We start from the raw sequence: 25,706 nt of genomic DNA on the forward strand, positions 1-25,706 counted from the left end.
TGTACTCAGTTTTTATTGTAGTCTACTCGAACTTACATTTTACTCTTGACATTCTGGATTTTCCGCAACTAGTTTACACATGCTGAACGCCATCTGTTGCTAATTTACGTTGTAGATTTACCCATATTGAATTTTCGGTTTAAAAAACAACCATGCATTTTATAATTATTGCGTACATTAAGTCTACTTCCTATATTTAGTCAGAATTGAAATATCTTAAGAAACCGGTAGATCAAATGTCTAATGTCCTGTATATAGGACACTAGAAAAACAAGGCCTTGATATCAAAATGTTTTACTTTATGGGTTTAAACAATAATTCAATCGAATAATATTTGAAGAATATAAAATAAATGCTTCCCTTATATTCCTCCGTCCTTTACATGTTTTTTTTTTTTCATACAAGTCAATCGCTGATCAACAGTAAAGATTACAATTATTTCAGGATAATAGTTCTCTTTAAATTATACCAATTTCCCACAAAACATGTTGGAAGAAAGCATGTGCCTTGCTGAGCATTCGCACACAGGAACAAATTTTAGTTGATTCTGCAAAATATGTCAGTGTTGCATACTGACATATTTTGTCACTGTCATGTATATATATTATTCCAACGGGAACAAACCTATAATGCTCTTTTGCTAATTAAAAGCACAAATAAAAGAATATATCTTAAGTAAAATTCGACTTTATCATTCATTTAACATATTTAATTATGATACAACTTTAATCTAACACCTTTAGTTGTTATTATTGTTTATTTTGCAGTTTCTGCGCAAATTAGGAGAAAATGAACTTATTCACAAAGTATAAAGAACATACAATTGGAAGAGAATCAGATTGAATCTGGAAAGAACTGTGATTCCTCCTAAGTACATGGTTGGCATTAATGCTTATCACTGACGTATAATGTGATTCACATCACATGTTATACTGATGTCCCGTACCTGAATTAGCTCAGTGATTGAAGAACAGTTAAAATTCAAACAAACGAAAGGGAATATAAGACATTGTACATTCTTGTATAAGAATGAAGGTGTGAATATTAAATTTTGAAATTAACAAGAGCAACATTCATTAAAAATTATAAACATGAATATACGGTAACTTACAGTCATTGTTGTTACTCCAAATGAATTATTTCCTAAGTGATTATTACTTCTTAGCAATATCACATAACAAATACCTTATATTTTAAAATTTAAGTGGATAAATTTTCAATTCCAGGGTAACACTGGGCAACCATTAACAGTTCAATTAGAAGAATATGGACCACCATTTTCTTCGGAATTAATAGGTAAGATAAAGTTCTCTCTTTTACGATACTTGTTTCAAAACAAAACTACAGTAAAGTAAATATGTCAAAATGACTTACATTCGCGTTATATGTATATGTATGAGTATACACGTTACATATACATATAGTCATATTTGCGTTATCATGTCCCAACCTACATAACTACAGACTAATGATACAAAATTTGCCTTCATTAAATTTTTGATGATTCCTTACTTTGTTAAATTATGATAAAATTACATCTCAGAGTGAGTGATAGAATGTGATAATTTCTAAAGTGTTAGCATACTTCGTACTTACAGTATCCTAATTCTTCTGAACTATATACAGGGTGTTAATGAACTATACCGACAAACTTTAAGAGGTGATTTCTCACATCAAAATAAGAGAAAAAGTTCATATGGATTTATGGCGAAAAGTGCATACTAGGGTGCATCGAATTTCCACTTGTTTTGAAATCAGCTTACCCTTAGCGATTTTTTTTTTTTTTTTTTTTTGCGAAATGGTCTCTATATGTCATATAGAAAATCGCACGCCGATTAGTTAATTTCTTTCGGCGCCACTAACGGCCTTAAGTTTCAAAAATTTGTTAAGAAATACATTCAAAAAAATTATACATATTTATTTTTACAAAATCATTTTACCCCTACTAGTTATTTTTGTCAGAAATGTTCATATTTTACCTGAAAAAATCAGCTTGATCGGTTAAGTTCTTCAGGTGCCACTAGCGTCTTAAAATGTGGACAAAAAGTCCCAAAAATATATTTCATTCAGTGTTTTGTAAATAATAATAATAATAATAATAATAATAATCGAGTTTTCGTCTCTTATAAACAGTTAATTAGGTAAGAAATGGGACAATCAACGTAAAAAAAATAGACTTTATAGTAGAATGAATGTTATCAAATAAGACACATACCGGTAGTTGTCCAGCCTATGTTCGAAGCGCGAAAAAATAACGAGTGAGTATTTTTGTAGATAAAACCGCTTTCGATAAAACACCTGCACTGCATAGAATGAAGTCGCCCAAAAGCAAGTTTGTCGTAAAATTAAAAGTGGAGTAGCATCGAGAGAGAGAAAAAAGTGACTCATTATTAGTGTGTGTGCAGATGAGAATGGGAGTAATTTTGCGTTGCTTTCTAGACAGAAAAAGTGGTGTTTGATGTTTAAACTGTTTACGTTGCTCAATGTGTTTAAGTGAAAATTGCGTTTTTGAAGGATTGCGTTCTGCTTGTGCTTGTCGGTAGTCATTGAATATGTCAGTTCGTCATTCCAATGGTGCGGCAAGTTTGTTGAGGTCTTGCGTTCACAAAAGTGTCTAACTGTTCAAAAGTGGTTTCGGTTAATAAACTATTAAGTGTCGGTAAAGATGTCACCTAAAAAGAAGTCACGTTTGAATGTAATGAACTTTGTCCATAATGTCATTGGATCCCCTGCAAAATTCACTTTTAGCCAGCTTCCAACAATTGCTGATGTTCTTAAGCAATTATTGTGGGAAAGAGAGAACACGAAATGGGAAGCAGCATCTCAGAAGGACCTCTAAGCTAAAGTGGCAAGGAAAGTAATTCAAATTTGTGAAAAGGCATCAATCAGCAGTGCAGCTTTTTTGAGCGAGCAACGGGTTATATCGTTGATTTTACATTATCACAGAAACGTCCGTCAGCTGCAAAAGTTCTTGGACCAATCCGCTTCCTTTGCTTCCAAAGTTTCAGAATTCCAGGCGTTCGCCACCAATACTTTGTTTAATATCGCTTCTTGTAAATGCATCGACCCGGTTGTTTGCACTTGTGCGAGAGAGAAGAAAGTGCCTAAATTGGAGGTTTCATTTTTAATTGACCAGAGAACCACCCGACATATGGGTATGGCAGGACTTGTTAGAAAGGAGACACAGAAACGTGTCAAATATTTATTGCGAAAAAATCGAAGTCAGAAAAATCAACCAGAGCCCAATGAAATTAGTAGTTCTGGAAGACAGAACGATTGTCCCTTTACAAAATGAATCGAGAGAAGAGTCAGATTCCACTGTCGAGTTTCTTTCTGCTCTTAAAAGAGAGAAGACAAGTCGTTCTAAACAAATGAGAGTTAGGTTGCCGACATTCTCCAATGCAGTATATAGATGTAATATATCAGACCGCAAGGCCGCATTTATCGCTTCATCGCTTTTGGCAGATATCGGACTGGTTACCCCAGTTAATAAGCAGAAGGTAATCGACAAAAGCAAGATTCGGATAGAGAAGACTCCTTAGGAAACGAAATCGTCGAAGAGGCGAGTGCATCGCTTGAATCGACCGAAGTAAAAGCGTTATACTTCGACGGAAAAAAAATCAGACTCTCACCCTTGAGACTAAAGACGGCATCAACCACCGAATAATGATAAAATAAGATCACTATGTACTGCTACAGGAGCTAGGATCGAATTATCTTGACCACGTCTCTCCTTCATCTGGAAGAGGAAAGAGTATGCGGGCTGCCATCACTAAGTTCTTTGTTGATTAAAATATCCCCTTGTCAGATCTCGTTGTTTTGGGTTGCTACGGTATGGCTACTACACTGGTCGGAAGAATGGTGCAATGGCACATATTGAAGTCTTCCTGAACGAATCCCTTCAGAGAATATCTGTATGATACACACGAATGAGCTCCCATTTCAATATTTGATTGAATTTATAGAGTGCAATCTACTGTGCCAAATGCATTTAGAGGACCAATAGGATCAGCACTTCCAACCTGGGAAGAGTTGCCACTCCAGAGTTTTCAACCCGTTCCAGTAGACTGGGACCTCAACTTCACTCAGGATTCATTAAGCATGAATCAAAAATATTTGCTGAATATCTGCCAAGCAGTTTCTTCAGGAGAATGCCCCGTTGGGTTACCTCACATGAAACCTAGTAAAATTCATCAAGCCAGATGGCTAACTACAGCAAATAGAGTCTTACGTTTGTACGTAGAAGCAAAAGAACCCATGAATGAACTTAAAACCATCATTCATTACATCATGATGGTCTACGCGCCCTCTTGTTTGGTGTGATCCGTAATCCATTGTGTGCAGAAGGATCTCGTCTTTTGTGGCAACTCATCACGACTTCTCGCCACATGGAAGCGAAATACAGAAAAACAATTGATCCAGTGATCCGTAGAAATGTGTGGTACACCCATACTGAGAACCTACTTCTATCATTGTTGACTGACGAAGATGCTAAAGTACGAGAGCTTGGTTGGAGGCGAGTCCTAAAAACAAGACTAACGACCCAATCTGGTGATCGCGTACCAGTACGAGAATTCGTCTTCCCTGAAATCAACTTAGAAGCGACAAACTATGTTGATATGATTAATTGGTCAACATGCATGCTGACGGAGCCACCACTGACAAAACACTCGAGCCTGCGAAAGCTAAAAGAAAATGGCTCAGATGGCTGATGAATCTATTACATCCTTACCACGTCACTCTCGCGCTGTAAAAAGAATGGTGGAATTGGTGACAAAAGCGGCATCAGCGGTATGTGGGCAAGAAGCACATAGAAGCACATCCTAGCAACACTACAATCAAGAAAGAACATACCAGAATTTAATACAAAAACAATTTGAGGTAAAAAGATGTAATGATATGAACTTGCATTACCATATGCAACATTAGTGTATGCGGGTGGGCGGGACGCGAACTGCAGCCATCTCCTCGTGGTGAGTTCTGTGTTATTTCCATCATTAATGTTTGGAAATAAGCAAAGAGCTGCAGATGTAAAACAAACTCTTTCTTATCTAATTAACGATCCAGATGAATCACGAACAATGCAACTTACTTTTAAGACATGAAAAAAGTAGGGACACATTTGTCTATATTTTCAGCCACTGGTGACACCTGAATGACTTGACTCATCAAACTGAAATTTTTTCACGTAAAATATAGACGTTTTACAGAAACAAAACCACATAGGATAACTATATTTCATAAAAGTACATATTTTACATTTTTTAAATAACATTTATTTTTTAACAGGCACCTAAAGATATTGACCAATCGACTTGCAATTTTTTACACGTTATATGGAGCCCATTTCGCAAAATAATATCGCTAAGGGTAAGCTAAATTTAAAAAAGTGGAAATTGGATGCACCCTAGTGCATAGATTAGAGCTAGGGCTATCCAAAATCGCGGAAAAGCCAAATTTCAAGAGGCCCTATTTCCAATTCGAGAGACTGTGGATGGTGGTTCTTCTCAGTAGGCAAGCATACGCAATCCAAAAAGGTATATTTTACTTTTGTTCAATGTGTGTACAGAGTATTCCCTACAGGGTGAAATTCCCAGACATGCCATCAACCGAATTTTAAGATATGCTCTGACTATATGATTGGTCCAAACCAGGCAAACGATAAGAATCGATAGCAGTGAACACGGAATCCTTTGGCGCGATGTCGAAAGAATTATTGTGTGTTTCAAATGACAAGCGGCATGGCCTTGAGTTGGCTTCACGCGGCGTCCAATTGACTTTGAGCAGTGTTGACAATTCGCGACAAGCAGTTCTGCACGCTTACTTCTCGCGCTACTGCGAATCTTGACAATACCAGAGGCGCTTATTAGAAATGTTGTATTAGCACATCAACTGCTCACTTTACTAAGTAGAGAAAAGAATTACAAAAACATACGTGAAAACTACATCTTTTATGTGAACTGGTTATTATGATAAATGCTTTTAAAGGTTTCCATATTAGTAAAACGAGTGACGTGTCCTCCGTCTAATTTCCAGTGAATTTTCCTTCAATTTGGAAATAGAACTCAACTTTTATTACAGGATAATCAGGGGTGTAACAAGCAGGTTATTCTAGGGGAACATTACTATCAGGGGAAGGAAAGCTTTTCACACATTTAAAAGAGAACAAAATGATCTCTTTCAGAATATGAAAGCATTTTAACTCACCATACATATTTTCAGGATGCTACCTTATCAAAAGACGGATCTTGACAGTACTGAAGTTGAAAACCGGATTGTAGATAAATCAATAAGCTATTCATAAGAAAACAAATGATGTTTATAGCAGTTCGTTTATCTGACTCTGTGCTTATGTGGGTTAAAATAGTAAGAAAGAAACTCGAAAAAATATCAACTCAGATATTAATATGCAATAATATAGTAGTGAGCTCATACTGTGTGGGCCCAGTTAGGGAAATGAGAATATAAAGCATATGATTAATTTTAGTTTTTTTTAAATTAGGTACAGAAGCCGTATTGATGATGTTTGATTTTTGAAAGTTTTCATATTTTATTATAAACGTTCATCATTTTCATTAACTATTATATATATATGCCTAACATCGTAACAACAAAGTAGAGAAAGTTCGTAATATTGTTTTGAAATTTACTTCAAGATAGATTCTTCCTTATTCGACAGAAGAAACGCAGTATGTTTTCTGTTTCTTTTTTATTTCACGTTTCACTACCTTATTATGTGCGACTTCTATTCCCTCTTTTCTCCTCTACAAGGGATTCAAAAGCATCAGGCATCTGAATTATGTCATAAATTATCGTAACCAAAAACAAACTCGAGTATATCGAATTGCTTAGGAATCAGACGGTTTGCTTTTTTGACACCTACACCAAGCCCAAGACTGTTAGCCTACTTGTTATGAAAACTGATAAGGAAACAAAGGGGCTAGTTGTGTAGGAAAGTAACTTCTCTTCTATCATAAACAGAATTCATCAGTGTCTGGGTTGTTTTCTTTCGTGGCAGTTCGTTTGTTCTCCAAAATTATAGTTGACCATGTTTTTATGCAAATCGAGTACAAGTGCGGAGTTTTCTTTTTTTTAAAGTGCTACGAAGTCAGGCTCGAAGAATTATTTTTTGTATTTACAATTTTTTTAGCCCATGATAATAAATTTACAAGACACAGATTCAGACAATGACGAAATATTAACTGACATAGACGATAGTGAAAGTAATGTTGAAGACGAATGTTAAGCATATCCACTGGAAAAATTAATAGGTAAGTAATTTAGTTCTATATATACTTCTAGTTTGCACAGTCAAAATTCTTGAATTTGCTGGAGTAGTATATTTACATTGCGAATAATGTTGCCAATGCATCTCATAATCTCAACTGGAGGAAGAGCGAGAAGGGAAAGGGGAGTCCATAATCCGGCAACACCGCGCGGAATATCGCGCACCATTGGCAACTTACTGCCTGTGATGCTTCACATCTGAAACGCACAGTAAGGATCATCAGCAGCACGGTTTCTCGTACTCAGGAAAACGCAAGGTGCGATGTTTTCTTTCACGCTTATTAGTAAAGAAAACGTGAAATATACCACGACGAATACATATCATCACTCGTTATTCTGAACACAAAGAAACATGAAGCTGCCTGTTCCTAACACTTCCGCTTTCCCTCCAAAGCATTGGATGTCCATTGTTGTCAAGGTTTACCTCCTGCCTACTTTGGACCCTTCTTGAAATCAAGGTATATTTGAAAACTCTATTGAAAACATACAGTATCTGAGAATTACACCCTGTAGCGAATACTTTCTACACCTAATGACAAATATGAAATATGCACTTTTGGATTGTGTATGCGTGGCTTTCTTTACCCTGATAAGAACCATCATCCACAGTTTCTAGAATTCGAAATAGGGCCTATTGAAATTTGGCTTTTTCGCGATTTTGGACAGCCCTAGCTCTGAAACTATGCACTTTTCGCCATAGGTCCATATGAACTTTGATGTGAGAAATCACCTCTTACAGTTTGTTGGTGTAGTTCATTAACACCCTGTATAAAACTACTTGAGCTGACATAAATTATTTAGCACTTCCTGTAGAGCTACCGACCGGAAAATTTCCAAAATTGAATATTTTTAATTTTTAGGGGGTCTAAAGGGGGGATGAAGAATTTCTCCATGTTATTTAAATTGCCCTTTTTTTTAAAATTATAATCTCATGTTTTAGGCACTTAGAATTGGAATAAAAACTTAAAATTCGGTATGCTTGTACGTTTTCGTTATCACTATCCAAGTAATTCACAAAAAGTAAAAAAAAATCCAACTTTAGAGCGGTTTTATAGGAAACTGAAAAAAATTTCCGTGTTATTTATATGGGACAGCTTTTACACCCCCAAATTATTGAGCACTTCATGTAGAGCTACAATGATTAAATTTAACATGATTGTAGCTTTTCGACACAAACTTACAGGAAAATTGCCAAAAGTGAATATTTTTAATTTTTAGGGGGACTAAAGGGGGTGAAGAATTTCCCGTGTTATTTAAATGGGTCTTTTCCTGGGCCTATAATCTCGTGTTTTAGTTACTTGGAATAAAAACTTCAAATTCGGTATGCTTGTACGTTTTTGTTAGCGTTACTTAAGTGAATCATCAGAAATAAAAATTTCCAATCGTAGAGTGCTTTTATAGGGAACTAATAAATCTTTCCCATGTTATTTATATGGGACGTCTTCTACACCCCAAAATGTTTAGGTACTTCCGGCAGAATTAGAATGATGAAATTTGGCATGATTGTAGCCTTTCAGAACTAACCGACAGGAAAATTGCCGAAAGTAAATATTTTTTTTTATTTTTTAGGGGTCTAAGGTGGTTGGAGTTCCCGTGCTATTTAAATGGGCGTTTTCGTGAGATACAAAATCTTATCTTTTAGATAGTTGAAATAGGAAAAGAAACGATAGAATTGTGGGTTCAAGAGGTGTGAGGCTGTAGGCCGAGTAAAGACAGTGTGTTGGGGCGAAGCCCCCGGATGGGCAAATTCAGGAAATATGAAGAATAAGTTCACGAAATTCACTGTTGATGCAAAGGCCATTAGATAAGAAATGCGAGGCCGTAGGCCAAGCAAACTCGGAAGTCTTGGGGGAGCGTACTTTAATATACACAAGGGTAATCCGAAAACTAAGGTCTCTTATTTTCTTAGAAACACAAAGAAACGTGTATTTTCAATCATGTTTACATGTATTTTAACCTTGTACTTTCAGCTCTTTTACTAATTAATCGCCATTTCGGTTCATGCATTTTTATAGGAGCTGAGGCAGATTTTCTATGTCCACGTCATAACAGTTTGCCGCCATATGTTTGAGGAAACGCTGAACCTAATCTCTCACTTCATTTCCATTGCTAAAGCACTTTCTGGTTGAATATTCTATCACCTTTGAAAACAGGTGTTGAGGTGCTAATCACTTATTTGTCTAATCTTCGCAACTATCTTGTTGGAAACTGATGGTCTCCTGGACCTTTCTCGCCGTGCATTTTGCGTTATCAACCGAATAACTGCTTGAAGTTCGCGCTTGGCATACAAACGGTTCCCAAGACAAGACTGAGCGTTCTAGCAAGGTGCACGGAAACTTGCTTGGAAGAAGTGGAAGTAACAAACACAATAATACTGCTAACAGTCACACGGATACTTCCCTGCATCCCCAGCGCTTTGGATGCAATACCTTTGGGATTACCCACGTCAATGTATACTAGTCATTATGAAATGTTCATTTTTCTTATGTGAAGATTGGGTTTATGGAAATTGCAGTATCTAAGAATGGATTCATTAAAACCCACGTCGATCTAAGTGCTAATTGTGCTTTTAGAAATTGTCCCCAATCCACCTCAGAAGCAGGATTTTGAAAATGCTTGGAGATGTGTCAATTCATATGGTAATATAGTTTATAGCATATACGAATTTAGGCTTGCTACATCTGTCTAACTTGACTTACATTTTATGTTATTTTGGCATAAATCTTGAACCCCCTTCCCCTCTAGGATATGCATTTAAATCAAACTAACATGATGAAAATATGACTCGAGACAAGTATTAACTAAGTCCCGCAATTCGTTTTTTTTTCCTAAGTCAAAATATGAAAATACAGATGTTCCCTTCTTTCACCCTAAAAATGAATTTTAAGAAAACTGGAGGATCTGGCGACTAATTTTTAATAAAGAATGTATACCGAGTTTTATTTCTACTAGTGAATTGTGAGATACTCAATATTTGGAGTAATATGGTTAACTTCTACTTGTAACGAGATAATTCTATCCATTCCATTATGTTTTTTGGCTCTTAATTTTCCATTTCTCCTATTTTCTTTTCCTAATTTTGTATTTCATTCTTTTTTTTTTTTTGTATTAGACCTGTTCAAAAATTGTGTTTTAACTTAAAGTAGTATTTTCCCAAAGAATTTTAGTTATTAAAACGTTGAGGATAATGTTTAGTGACTTCAGATTAAGAGGAGTTACCTACACTGTCTATCAGAAAGGAGGAAAGCATAACAAAGGATTAGGAATCTGCAAACTAGCTTTTTTGAAGTTACTCTGAAGATAAAATATGTGAACCAGTGAATAGACGTTAAACATACTAGAAATTTCTTAAAAAACAAAAAGAAGAATCCCGGTAAATTAAGTTTACTTTTTGTAGCCTCAAGAACTTCTGGGAAAACAAAAGAATTTGTGATTTTACGTCTAGTTTATACATATAAGACAGCCATGTTTTTATGTAACACAAAGATGATAGCGACGATGAGAGGCTAAAATTTTCAAAATCTCCCTCTTCTTTAGATTTCGAGTAAATGTCAGGATGTGAAATTTAATATTGATTTTATTATTATTTACTCTACAATTTCTCCCTTATTATTTTATTTCGTTATAACTCGATATGTGATGAATTGGAAATAGTGAAGTTGATGATTTATTTAACTGTGCTGGGGTTAGAAGAATATAAAGGCGTTTACACTCTGTAAATAGATACTACATTTTTTGGGGAGGGGGTATAAAGGAAACGAAGATTAAAATCACTATTTCGTAATCTCGTTCTTAAAAGCTTCTGATTTTTGAGCTAATAGTCGGTGCTATGCTACAGATTGAGAATAGTTAATCACAGTATATATATATATATATATATATATATATATATTAATAGCGTGTCTGTGAACAAAAAAAAAACTTCAGATCCAAATTGAAAGTGACTATATTTGCGACTCTCAATCTCTTGAACCACCCGACCGATTTCGATCAAATCTTTGGCGTAGATGCAGTTCTGGCCTGGGAGTGTTTTTATCTATTGACTTTGACGGTACAACTTAAGTGGAGGGAGAATTATAAAAAATAAATAAAACTTAATAACTCTTGAACCAAACGACCAATCTCGATCAAATTTTCAACATAGATGACATTCGTGCCTGGGATGGATTTTATCATTTCACTTTGACGGAACAACTTAGGGTTTGGGAAGGAGGGGGAGATATACAAAAGTCAATAAATATAAAAATAAAAGTGACCGTGATCGTGAGTTAATAACTCTTCAACCACCCGATCGATTTCAATCAAATATTCAACATAGATGAAGTTTGAACCTGGAAAGTGTTTTATTATTTCATTTTGATGGTAGAACTTAGGATAGGGGAAGGAAGAAGGGTAAATATATAAAAATGAATAAAACTTAATAACCCTTGAACTACCTGACCGATCTCGATCAAACTTTCAACATATATAAAGTTCAGACCTGGGATGTTTTGATCACTTTACTTTGACGGCACAATGAAGGGGAGAGGAAAGGGAACATATATCTAAAGAAAAAAATAAATTTTCAATATACATGACTTTCGGGTCTGGGATAATTTTTATCATTTAACTTTTTGATCATCTCCTCCCCCTTCTCTACGTTGCATCGTCATTTTCAACAACCTGACCGATCTCGATCAAATTTTCATCAACCTAAATGGTTTTTGACATATCACTTTGACGTGTAACTTAAGGGGGTAGACTACTAAATATTTTTGAAAAACTAATAATTTTTCTTTTGTCCGTTTTTCGTAAGTGGAAAGAGGTAATAAAATGTAACTTACTACAATAATAGATAATGTTATTCTACACCCGAAAATACGAATCGGAAGAATTTTCAGTGTTGCCATCCATAGAAATTACAGTGTGACCAGAATTTGAATTACTCAAAAATCTAGATAAAGACAGCGACTAGAAAAATGAACTCAACGGTAATTGATGACTTATCATGCTATCTACCTTTCTTGTTTACTACTTTTTAAAAAATGTTTCTACTTATTTTGTAATAACTTATTTATTTTGTAATAATTTATGTAAGTTTTATAAAATAAATAGAAATGTTCTTTAAAAAGTAGTAAACAAGAAAGGTAGACAGCATGATAAGTCATCAATTACCGTTGAGTTCATTTTTCTAGTCGCTACCTTTACCTAGATTTTTGAGTAATTCAAATTCTGGTCACACTGTAATTTCTATGGATGGCAACACTGAAAATTCTTCCGATTCGTATTTTCGGGTGTAGAATAACATTATCTATTATTGTAGTAAGTTACATTTCATTACCTCTTTCCACTTATGAAAAATGGGCAAAAGAAAAATTATTAGTTTTTCAAAAATATTTAGTAGTCTGCCGCCTTAACGGAGGGGAGAGACATTTGAATTTGGTAAAAAATTACGATATTAGTGTCGAATCTATAGGTTTTGGGGTCGCTGCGATGAACAGTGACACTTCTGTTTTTGAGGTCGCTGAGATGAACAATGGTAATTCTGATGTTGTGCCCTGCAACATAAGGAGTATATATATATATACATAAATCACCGAAAATGGCCAATATCAAAGAGCGCTTTAGTAATAGTAAAAACGGAACATATTACTATTTTTGTTTAATTTAACCCAGCGAAATCGGGGTGCGCCTTAGATTCGAGGACATCTTAAATTCGAGCAATTATCGAGAAATTGTTAATTAAAGATATTAACGTGTTATTAAAACTACTTTGCTAGCTAAAAATATGTTTAATTTTGAATCATATTCAATCATACAGAAAACAATAGTGTCTTGCGCAGGACGTGCTGGTTTTACTAGTTGTAATAATAAAATTACAAATTTCAGGATAGGTAGTTACAGATGCAAAGTCGGAATATTTTTTAGTGCGTGTCGTATCAAGTTTGTTACCTGTGAAAATTTGGAAACTGGTTAGTCATGGCATAGTATTGTTATTTCGGTCTGTTTACATGTTTAAGTTCACTTCATGATATTTTATTTTATTTGTACCTATTACAGGAAATAAATCCCAATTACAATAGGCTTACATATTAATAAAACATCAGTGAGTATAATATAAAAAGGAAAAAAGAGAAAATAGAACAGATAAATAACAGTTTAAAAAAACACTGATAATGTAACTCCATAGCGTACAAGATAATTTGAAAATATAATATTCAACTTAAATATTTTCACAACAAATATATTTACTCACACGGTGCTTATATTACAATAGATTTAATTGTTTTTATATAAGATGAAAAAGATGATGAAAAATCTAACTCAGTATTGGTTGCCGATAAATTATTGTACGTTTTACCCATTCTCATTAGTGGTGAATTCAAGTATGCTTCGGTTTTAGCTCTTGTAAGATGGAATGGCACCCTTTTACGAAGATGGCACCCTTTTCCTTTTGTAAGGCCTCTTGGGTTAAACAAAAGATGTTATACTTCTCAAGATTCAATTCAAGCTCGAAACTCTAGGAAACGTTAAAAGAATATATATATATTTTTTTACCCGGGGTTGTAATTGTAATGAAATAATGTATAGTAGTTAATTATATAATGATTAGGAAGTATAGCTCCTTTCTTCGTCGATTGAATAAGTTATGTAGCGACAAGTCAATTATAAAGAATAGCCGATGAATGGCAAATATGAAAATATTATTATAATTAAATGGGTACTCGTTGTAAAAGTTTGTAACGGAGCTGAGAAAGAAGAAAGCAATCCCAGCGGATGTCTCTCTCGTCTTCTTCACTTCACTTGTATCTGAAAGTTTGCAATTTGGGAGTACCGGATTCTTGGTTGGAACCCCTGCCTCCTATTTGTGTTGGGGGCGTGCGTAGACCTGGTGTGGATCGAATGTTGCGTAGAATTGTAAATTTTGAGGCTTGTAGTTTGTGCCAGAATCTTCTAGAATGTAGCTCAATTAACGGAATCAAATAATGTAGTCCAGTATCTTCATGTAACTGTGCTTTGCGTGTGTCACGACTGCGCCCAGTGATGATCCTGATGGCATAGTTTTCAATTCGTTGTAGTTTGGCAAGGCGTGTCTCCAAGCTGGGTTAGCGTAAAGTAGCACTGGTAGAATCGTTTGGATGTAAAGATGTAATTTTGCGGTGAGACTGAATGCTGGTGAGCGAAGTAGACATGTGATAGCTTGCAGGCGTTGAAGAGCTTTGTTGCGGTATGTTGGATATGTGGTCCAAGCCTCAGTTTGCGATCCAGTTTCACTCCAAGGTAAGTAACATTAGTAATTTGTTGAAGCTGATGAAGTCCGTAGTATAATGAGAGTTGAGGTGGTCGGTGTACTTTTGTGAAATGTATCACAAAAGTTTTGTGAGGATTAATTTTAATTCGCCATTGTGTGGCCCGTTCTTCCAAATGTCGTAGGTGTCGGTGAAGCCAGAGGGTGGCAAAACGGAGATTTGCTGATGATACGGCTTTATTCGCTTTGAATCGCAAAGTACCAACTGTGGTATTGTTAGTGGTCGGTAGATCTGAGTATAAAGATTATAAAGCAGAGGCGATAAACAGGAGCCCTGCGGTACGCCAGCAAGAATTGGAAATTGTGTAGACAAGGTGGAAGCTTGACCGACCTGAAATCTTCTGCCATCAAGAAACGATGCAATCAAGGCCGTAAAGTAGGTTGGAATCCCCATATGATGGAGTTTGTAAATCAAGCCGGCATGCCATACATGGTCAAACGAATTGTCCACGTCCAAGAAGGCTGCCACTACTTGTGATTTGTTGTTTATTTGCTGTACTAAGAGTTCAACTTTTCTGGTTACTTGTGCCATCGTGTCTAATTTCGGTCTGAAACCAAACTGGTATTCTGGCAACAGATCGTGATCTAGAATAAATTTCAGGAGTCTACGACAGAGAAGACGTTCTAGAAGTTTGCTTAAATGGCTGAGTAAGCTGATCGGCCGGTAATGTTGTGGAAAAAGTAGATTTTTCCCCGGTTTAGAAATCATGCATACAATAGCAAGTTTCCACGATTTTGGAAAGTAAGAGTGGAGTAGCATGGCATTAAAAATGCGACTTAAAATCACTGCAAGTTTTCTGGGTGCATTCTTGAGGGCAGCCGTATTGATGCTGTCAGGGCCAGCAGCCTTTCTTGAAGGTAGGTGCTTGGAGACATTACTAATTTCACGAGGTGTAGAAAGTAGAGTGACAGGTAGGGGAGTAGCTGGATAGGCTTGAGCCATGAAGCTATGTACTCGTCTGATGGTATTCTCGTCACTGGGATCAACATTAGGCTGAAACTGAGTAGCTAGCTGTTCCGCAAAGACTATCGCTTTATCTTCATCATCAAAGACTAGGCCTTGAGGATCATGAAGTGGTTGCTTTGAGCAATCAGCAGGTTTAGAATATCGATTTGATTAGTCTCCAGAAGTCTCTGCTTGATGTTTGAAGTGAATGAAGCTTGGCATCCATTTGTTGGTAGTGAAGTCTTGAGAGGCATTTCTTGAGTTTCCGTTGAATAGAGTTATACAAAGTCTTGAAGGCTGGGATTCTGAGATGCTGCCAAATTTTGCGTGCCCAATTCTTTAGATGGACTAGGGCATTGGTGCGGTTTTCATCTGAAGAGTCCTGTACAATTGTGGAATATGGTTTAGTAGCCTGGCGATATGCGCTTTGCAGGGCTGCTGTGAGTTGAAGAGTTGCCTGATCAACGTCTTTAGAGTTGTGAAGCGGTATCTGAGTATCCAGCATTTCATGGAGCAAACGACGGTAGGTGTCCCAATCCGTAGTATGAATCTGCGGTATGTGATCCTTAGGCAGGAGGTGATTATGTTGAATGCACATGGTGACAGGATTATGATCCGAGTTGAGAGCAGAGATAGAAACAGGTGCCTTCGCGAGTGTTACATTAGCGAATAGTGCCATGTCTAGAATATCTGGGCGACCCCAATGTTTGGAAAATACGTTTGGTCTTTGGGTGCTGTGGCGAATAGATCCAAATGATGGAGGTTACTTTCCAAATCTTGTCCTGAACAGTTGTGTACGATGGAGTTCCATGCGGGGTGTTTTGCATTCAAATCACCCGCAATTAGAATACGTTGTCCCAATTGTCGCAGTTTACGTAAATCGTCAATGACTAACGTCTTGGAGGCTGTTTATAAATCGATACTATATAAAGAGGTGTGGTAAGAGTAAGAAGTTTTATAGCTGTAATCTCTAAGAAGTCCAAATTCGGCACCTGGATTTCTTCATATGGGAGATGTCGTTTAATTACAATGGCTGTACCACCTTTAGCGGTGGGCTGATCATTACCTATTACTTGATAATTGCGGATAGCCCATGAGACTGCTGGTTTAAGGAACGTTTCTTGGAGTAGTGCAATGCCAATATTATTAGCAACAAGAAAATGCTGAAATTCATCAGTTTGAGTTCTGATGCCATCAGCATTCCAAGTTAGAATCTTGAGGTGACGATGAATGCGTTTAGTCTCGTCTCATGTATTGCGCTCGTGTTTAAAGTATTAATTTTGTGAATACCCTAGAAGTGGAAATGTTATTACAGCCGTAACGTCAGTGAAGTCAATATGAATTCAGTACATTAATGGGCATTAAAAAGGCCAATTTAAAAATCATCACTTAAAAGAACTGTATGATCATGTGTATGTGTTGATTGGACAACTGAGTGGTTCTCAATCTGGTCCTGGAATTCATCCATCTCTCGTTTGAAAATTGAAATTTTTTTGGGGGGGGGAACTTTTTAAATCAATGTGTTTAGAAGTACTAGACTTACCTGATAATTGGACGCTGACATTTGCCAAATTGATTATTTCTCTTCTTTCTTTTGGAATCTTCTATAACTTTGGAAAATTCTCACCAATCTTAATTCAGAATAATTTTGAAAGTTAACCGAAGTATAAACTTTTTCTTTACATTTGGATGTGTTATTCCATGAAGTGTTAGTGACAACTTATACAGGATACAGTCATGTTTAATAGGATTTTCGATCTAAGGTATTTGGAAATGGAGAAATGGAATATTCTACTTTCAGTTTTCTTGATTGGTTGATGTCATGAAACTTAGTTGCATTTGGATATTTAATAAACCTTCGGCTTCTAGTATTTGGAAATCAATATTAAGTTATTTGGCTTCCTGTGTATTTCTGTTGGACATGTATCATTGATTTTAATTGGTGACTGAATTAATTTATCAAAGTTATTGTGTGCATAAGTTGGTGAACAAGAATAACTACTAAATTATATATGTTCTTTCCTTTCAACGTTATAAATTTAAAGTTTTTCCTTTTCGGATATTTGTTGAAATAACGATGAACGAGATCTTGTGCTTAGCTGTCGACAAGAATACTAAATATTTTGAACCTCGAAGGATATGACTTGAAGTATTAATTAAAATAATCTATTCAACTATTTGCCAGTATGTAATGTAACTAGCTCGTGCTAGGAGCCCTAGGAGCATGTGCGCTATTGCTATAAAGGTAACCAAGAAAGTTCTATCGCTTTTAACCCACCACCTTAGAACATTGATATGTCACTTAAGACGTACTGAAAGATTACAAATAGTCCCCGTCAGCATCGACGACCTTCTGCCAACGTTCTAAAAGGTCATGGATTCCATCGCGTTAGAATTTGATGTGCCGCGAAGCGAAGAAGGTATCAAGTGCATTTTGCACCTCTACTAGGGATTAAAACTAGCGTGTTCTACGGTGATTGTCCAAGGAATGGAACAGGTGATAATCAGACGGTGCAATGTCCAGGAAATATGGAACATGCAATAGTGTTTCTCATCCAAATCGTAGAATGTTGTCCTGGGTTATCCTAGTCACTTGGGGTTTAATATTGTCCTGTAACAGGAGGACCCATTTACGATTCAGAAATGTTGACTCCAGAGTTTTGAGTTTTTCTTGAACACGGCTCAACTGCTCACAATAGACACCATTGATGCTCTGATCAGCTGGTAGCAGTTCGCGATGCACGATGACGCTAGCAGTCCACCAAATACACAGGAGGACCTTCTTCTCCTGTGTTGGTTTCGGCTGTTTTGAAACCAGTTGTGGGATGCTTGAGACGGTCTCTTCCGCTCATGCATAATGATTAAAAATAGCAAAATATTGTAGAGAATTCGAGGACCCAAAATGGCGCCTTTCTTCAAGTCCGACCCAAAGCAACTTTGAGAGTTTGTTTATAGTCCTTGTTGTGCACGGTTGTGCTTTCACCTAGTGAGAGAAGTTATATTTTTAAAAAAGAGAGAGAACATAATGAAATTAAATATTTTTTCTAGAGAAAAAACAATATTAATTATCTAGATAAGCAATTATAACTTATTTATTTTTACTTTTAATTGTAGATGTTCTTAGTATATTATAATAGGAATATAAGAAGTGGAGGTGAAGTAATATAGAATGTTAAAAATTTTTTAATTTGTCTGGTAGTAATCGTCGTACCAATCGACAAAGAGGAGGGAGGGCGAAAAAGAAGTGTTTTCGCTGGGAACAAAGAGACTAGGATAAGTTATAGGTTAACATGACGCAGATAATACACTCAGTTTGTGGGTGCTGTGAGTAAATTCATTTAAGTCGATGCCATTAAATTCCAGAACTAAGTGCGTGAACAATAGTTAGTGTGGTACATAAAGGCAGGTGCGTGAGGAGACCAAGAACTGCTATGAAGTGAATTAAAAGGTGAAAACTAACAAAGTGATAAAGCTCGTCTTCCCCGCAACTATGCACGTGGTTTGCCCATCATGGATTTTGCCGTCCCGAGGAAGTAGTGGACTCTCAGAACTGAGATATGCACCCAAGGCCCTCAGGTAACAATAGTCTCTTGTTTTAATTTAGGATACGGCTAAATTAGATGTTTTGAAGATCAGACTTCGAAGCTAAAAAGGCCATGTGACTCGGAAGATTCCAGCCGAATGAAAGTGTTTAGGGGAAATTGATTGTTGCTGGTTAAATTCTTGGTTTTGAACCCATTGACGAATTAACTTGTACAAAATGTTATAAATCCACACTATGAACCTCTAAAACTTCAGTTTCGGAATTTCATATTTAAGAAAAAGGGAATAAAAGTTAATGATATTAGGCCTGTTTATTGTAAATTATATTTACAATGTTTAATGTAAGAATAGTTAAGTTTCTGGCAAACAATGGAGTCTAAAACAACGATGGCTTAAGGTAGCGAATTTCCAGTCAAGCATTGGTCCTCAGTCGCCAGGAAGATAGAATTCGTTCTTCCTCTCCCTTCATGTCTACTTCACTTACTCTCGTTGGAGTTTAAAATGTTGAGTTTACTTATAGGTTAGCACTCTAAATGTCAAATTCAAATTTAACTGTTTCCTTCTTCTCTTTTGTTGTTTACAATGTTTAGGTTCGTTGTATTGTTAATGGTTGTTTTGTACAAAGTTCCGAAGTTGGCCCTGTCGTTTAGTATTATAAGGATTCTTTTAGTAATTTCAATATATATATATATATATATATATATATATATGTTTACTTTGTTCACTGCTCTCTCTCTCTCTCTCTCTCTCCTGCTGACATGGTATTAACATAAATACTTTCAATAATGGAATTACAAGAAGTTTGTCCACTCGCATCCGCAGCGTAAAGAAATACTAATTAGCAGATATAATTAGTAGTTGAAACTTTGTGTGAAGAATAAGTGAGAGTAGAGAAGTTGAAATTTTAGAGGCCATGTTCAAACATAGTTAGGTATCTGAAGAATGTACAAGTTCAGAGACGAGTTGCGCCTGAGACGGAGAGGTTGCCCAATTGAAAGAGAGTTATATTTGATTTCTTCACTGTGTTTCTGTGAGCCCGGCCATTCTCTATCTCCATCGCTGCCGCTTTCAGAGGGTCCTCGGCCATTAAGAAAGCTAATGGGTAAACATTGTAATTAAATTTGTGAACTATATTAGTAATTATGATATAGAAGTTTTTAATGGTTTTATTTTTTATTTTTATTTTCATCATTATTGTCTTTCAGCAGGTCAAGAATTTTTTCATTTCCTTTTTATATGAGTGATGAAAACAAGCTTGAAATTAATTGTAAAATTTAATACTAAATTGTGTACAAAGTTTAATTTGGCCCACTCAATAATTCGTTATTGTTTATAAGTCAAGTCAATATAATTGGAATTATGCTTTATCCTATGTAACTCAAAATCTTCGGAATTTTTGGAACGTACTTGTATTATGAAGTTGGATTAACTAAACAGAATTCATACCCTACGAAAACTAATCTTAGCCTTGACAAAATGCTGCTTCGGAAATTTAGGAAGTTCATTAAAATTTGTTCTATCGTATTGAAATTGTTGTGAAAGTTAAGACTGATGAAGACAAAATCTGAACTGAGAACTAATTAAGACAAAAATTTAAACCTAGATCTTATTTTTATTTTTATTCTAATTTTCTGTGTGTGCTTCAGTCTTTTTCTCCCCGTGCAGGAAGGGAAGCTCTGTGGTTGTAGTTCTTTATAAACGTTGGCTTTATCATCTATTAAGGTAATGGTCATTGCATTATACAATCAAGTTATTTTTTAGTTATAAGACGAATCATTAATACAGTATGAAGTTAGTTAAGTGGTATTTAGTATGAAGTTGATAAATGTGAACGCTATTATATATTTACGCTGTTTCCCTGGGTTGTTTCAACGATAGAAAGATCCTGATTTATTGAAATTTTCTTTTATTTTTTAAATTTTCTTTCCTCATTATTTTTTCTTCATTATTACAGACTTTTCTTTTATTTTTATCTCCGTTGCGCAAATATAATTAAAGTTTATAATTGGATAGCCTGGAGTACCTTCAGTACCCAGGAGTGTATCCAACTTAGGCAAAAATCTATGGAGAAAGGAAGAAAACAAAGAAACGATACATCCTAACCAATGATGGCTGTGCCGTGTAGCTTCGTACAGGACCCACTTCTCATCACATGTCAACACTCTGTCCGGGAATGGCTTCTTTCTCAGACGAGACAGCAAAGCAACATAGGTGTCTGCTCGCGTTGCCTTCTGGCGCGGAGTCAAATCATGTGGGACCCATCGACCAACTTATAGTGCTTTCCAAGTTAGTGGAAGTCCTGTGGAATAACTTTTCCACTGACATTGAATTGTAGCCACAGTTCCACACTTGTCTGGCCGCTGTTCGCCTACATACTTCATTATGTACACGTGTTGGTCTTCCAGCACGTTGTTCGTCTTCGAATGTTTCGTCACCGTCCTTAAACTTATTAAACCATCGCTGCAATGTTCTCGCAGTCACAATACCCTCACCAAACGCCTGGCATATATTCTACCCCGCTGCAGCGTTATTTTACCCCAGTTTGAATTCGTTGAGCACACACTTCCTGATAACGCTTTGTGGAGTTCCCGAATTCACTGTGTCCTTACGCAAGTTCACGGTTTAATAGAACTGCCACAATGAGGTAGTATGTTGGATATACCCACACCAACAACTGACCTTCGCCTTATCTTCATTTGCATTCAACTCACGAACACTCTTACCATTAGTACGAACATTCCTAACAGTAATACACATACTTCTAACATTAGAAATTATCCTAATGGAACATAAGAACATATACTCCTGACAATGACAAACGTACTCGTAACCTTGACACACACATTAGAAAAAAGGGGACGATTCCTCTGAATATTCGGAAATTTTACACTAATGGGGAATTGGGACAATGTATGTAACTTTTGCCAACATAAAATATGATAACGGCGTCGCGTGTCTCTTCATGACTCAAATTACTTAACCGTTTCAAATGAAGATTTGAGTATTGCTAGCACCTGACTCGAGAAGTTTTGTCATGACATTTCGTTAAAATAGATAAGCAAAGGGAAAATGGGAACTTAAAAGTACGCCAAAGAAGAATTTCTCTAAAAGGTGTTATATTATGGAAATGATAGTTCGTATATAAACTCCATCTTAAAAGAAATGGTCACATACACCAGCGGTTTCGAAAATTTCGCTTCGAAGAGCGGAAAGCAGTAGATTCTATATTTTCTATGTTGTTCACCTGATCATCAAGAAAAAACTCCTGTATCATTTTAAACTAATTTAGGTACATAGTATGTACTTATACTGAACTATATTTATCATACTACTTCCATTAAAATATGTATTGCGAGAGCGGAATAGAAGTTAACCATATACTCAAAATATTAAGTATCCCACAAGGTTCTAGTAGAGGTAGAAATCTGCATTAATTCCTTATTAAAATAAGTGGTAACATGCTCTTTAGAGGGTTCACAATTTATACCATAAATAAAGTATACATGATGCCGTAGAGTTAGAAAAACAACTTTTAAGACGGTATATGGCATAAGCTATAATACCATATAAGTTGACATGTTTCCAAACAGTTTCGGACTCCTGCTTCTGAAGCGGATTAGGGAGATTTTCGGAAAACACAATTAGCACTTGGATCGACCTGGAGGTAAACAATTCGTTGTTAAATACTATACTGTATCAAATATTGGAATTTGCATCAACCCATTCTTCACATGGGAAGAATGTACATTTCATATTGATTAGTATATTATATATTCTTCATCATATATATATATATATATATATATATATATATATATATATATATATATATATAGCTAGATAGATAGATAGATAGATATATATAGCTAGATAGATAGATAGATAGATATAGATACACGTATATATATGGAGGATATATAATATGCAATATTTTCAATTAAAACTGTCTTAATGAATGGTCTCCTTAAATAGGATTGCATTATTTAACAAATATTATTAGCGAAAGTAATTGAAACAATTGAAAAGAAGCATGAAGTTCTAAAGCTGGCTATCGTGTTTGTAATCTTTTTCAGATTAATGTGTTAAATTTTTCGATGATAAAACATTGCTTCGTCTTTTATAAATTGCATTCTTGATGTGATTATCAATATTTTTTTATATTGACTCCATAGTGATTCAATAAAATTAAAAATGAAACATTTATATCACCATTTTCATAAGTTATGACTGCATTCTTGATATTCCAAGAGATTTTTTTGAATGATTAAGGCAGTTATCCCTCTCAATTTAAAACTCTTTCTTGCCTGTGACTTCTATTTCCAATTATTACCTAAATATTGATATATTCTAAAATGTTTTCATTTTCAATTATATAACAATTAATAAATAATATGAATCAAAATATTAAAATTTTAATAATCATCGAATAATGATAGTTTTCCATCTATAAAAAAATATTATAAGTATGAAACATTAATTTATATAAACCGTGACCACTTTCGAAAAGTTGAACTCCATTTCTGTCTTTGAATTATTGTCGTACATGCAAAAATTGCTCAAAAATAATAATTCTCATAGTCATCTTTATAATATTGTTATTGAAAACCAATGTTAAAATTGGTCATGAAGTGTAGCAAATGTCTGTATTGAATTTAATGTCTTTCTAATACAGTGGCTATGTGAGACGTGAACCTATAGCAAGACGTGTGACCAAAACAGCTGCTCATGAGGAAAGAAATCCACGGGTCCTTTGTTCAACTTGCGTACGCTAACTATACATCCATGAAAGTGCTCAATGTGTGCTTAATAGTGCAACATGTTTTAATATTTCGAGATATGCTCTTGAGTTACATTATTTTGTAAAATAAAAGCACAATACTAAACGAGGAAATGTTCTGAGCTTAATAAGAAGCGCTTGTGTTGTCCATAAAGGTTCAGTCTGGCATTTAATGAACGAAGACAAGTCATTGAAAAACATCAATATATTTATATATTAGTTTGTTCTAAACCTAGACCTTACATTTGGGTTTTACGGCAGTAACTGAATAAATGTACGTATCAGATCTTAAATCGTAACATGTGTCCTAAATATATGACAGAAATAGATCAAATTCTCAGAAACAAAACTCAATATCTTCCCTACGTACCACTACGTGCTTTTCACAATTTCATATTTGTAATCACCAAACAAAACCAAAGTTTTTGGAAGTAGAGAGCTTATATTCATTAAGATTTCTTCATATCTCATTTTATTTCATTATACTAATTTTGCATCAAAGATTTACATGATAATTAATTTCTAAAATATGTTGCTCAAGATGTAAGTAACACGAAAACAGTGTCAGTAGTGAAAAAATTAATTACAACAGTAATTGTATAAAATTTTTCTTCATTGATTTTACTTATTAAAAAGCCAATTTCTATCTATTCTATATTTTGTTTATTTCTGTAATTAACTCAAGATGTGCCATGCAGTGGTATATATATATAAGGGAACAAAATATGGAAACCCTACTTATTGAGGACCACACACAATTTCTACACGTTGTCTTGTCAGAATTTTGTTCTATGTTTTTTTTTTCGGATGGCGACATTGGTTGTATAATTGATATCTGTTTGATTACAAAATATTTTATATAAATATACTACGATATTTCCCCTATTGTTAAGGAAGAGGTAACTACATATTTTAGAGTAAGCACATTAAGTGTGATGACTTAACTTCAAGATTATAATAATTTTCGTTGCAGGTATCATGGAATGGGGAATAGGCTGTGCTGATCCAGATTATCCTCATGTTTATATTAACATTTCATTGTACAAAAATTGGATCTTGAAGAATACAAAAGATGCTGTGTATTGTCATCAGGCAATAAATGTTAACGTAACAACGAATATACAAAATAATGTAACTATTTCGTGAAAGCATCGATGATAGAATAAATAACAACATACAGCATGTACAGTAAGGCAAATATTCATTTAATGCCCTTCATATACAGAGGAGCGTAATAAATACGCATAAAATATACATCAATGTGTAGAGTATTGTAGAGGTTTAGTAATACTTATAACATCTAGTAGTGTCTTAATAAAAAAGTATATTGATAATATGATGTTTATAGATTTCAGTTTGAAATATAATATGCAGCCATATATAAAATGTCAAAATATTTTAAATATAGAAACTTAATATTAAATATCATATTTATCGATAAGCAATATAATAAGGACAAGAAGTTGACAAAATACAAGTCTTGCCAAAGACTATTATTCCAGAGAATGATAATATGTAAACATAAACAAGCATCACTCTGGACGTTACTATATGTTGAAATAAGATAATTGTAAAATAATTGAAAGACTATTTTTCTTATCATGTCCTAATATCCTAAAGTAAAATTATATAGGTGTTACAACTATTTTTTTACTAATTCAATAATAATAACATAATAAAATACTACAAATTCTAAAATACATTATGAATGTAATAGTCTAGGATATTATAGGTCTACTAAATAATGTATATTGTCTTCGCTCGGATACCATTATGTTAGACTATATACAGATCAAGAGTTAAATTTTAATTTTAATATGATTACTGAATTATTTAGATATAAAATGGTTGCATGAAATTTCAAC

The 25,706-nt window shown here is 34.9% G+C and overlaps 1 protein-coding gene across 1 annotated transcript in view; it reads left to right on the forward strand.

Annotated features, from left to right (window-relative positions):
* Positions 1-25,101, forward strand: part of LOC145684791 (trypsin-like) — a 197,349-nt gene extending 172,248 nt beyond the window's left edge. The window contains exons 6-7 of the mRNA XM_081757162.1: positions 1,227-1,296; positions 24,815-25,101. Of these exons, the coding sequence (XP_081613288.1) occupies positions 1,227-1,296; positions 24,815-24,987 (243 nt within the window). The 3' untranslated portion in view covers positions 24,988-25,101. The remainder of the gene's footprint in view (positions 1-1,226; positions 1,297-24,814) is intronic.
* The last annotated feature ends 605 nt before the right edge of the window (positions 25,102-25,706 follow it).

The sequence above is a fragment of the Thermobia domestica genome, chromosome 5 (assembly GCF_964235325.1).
Source record: "Thermobia domestica chromosome 5, izTheDome1.hap1.1, whole genome shotgun sequence".
Lineage (NCBI taxonomy): Eukaryota > Metazoa > Arthropoda > Insecta > Zygentoma > Lepismatidae > Thermobia > Thermobia domestica.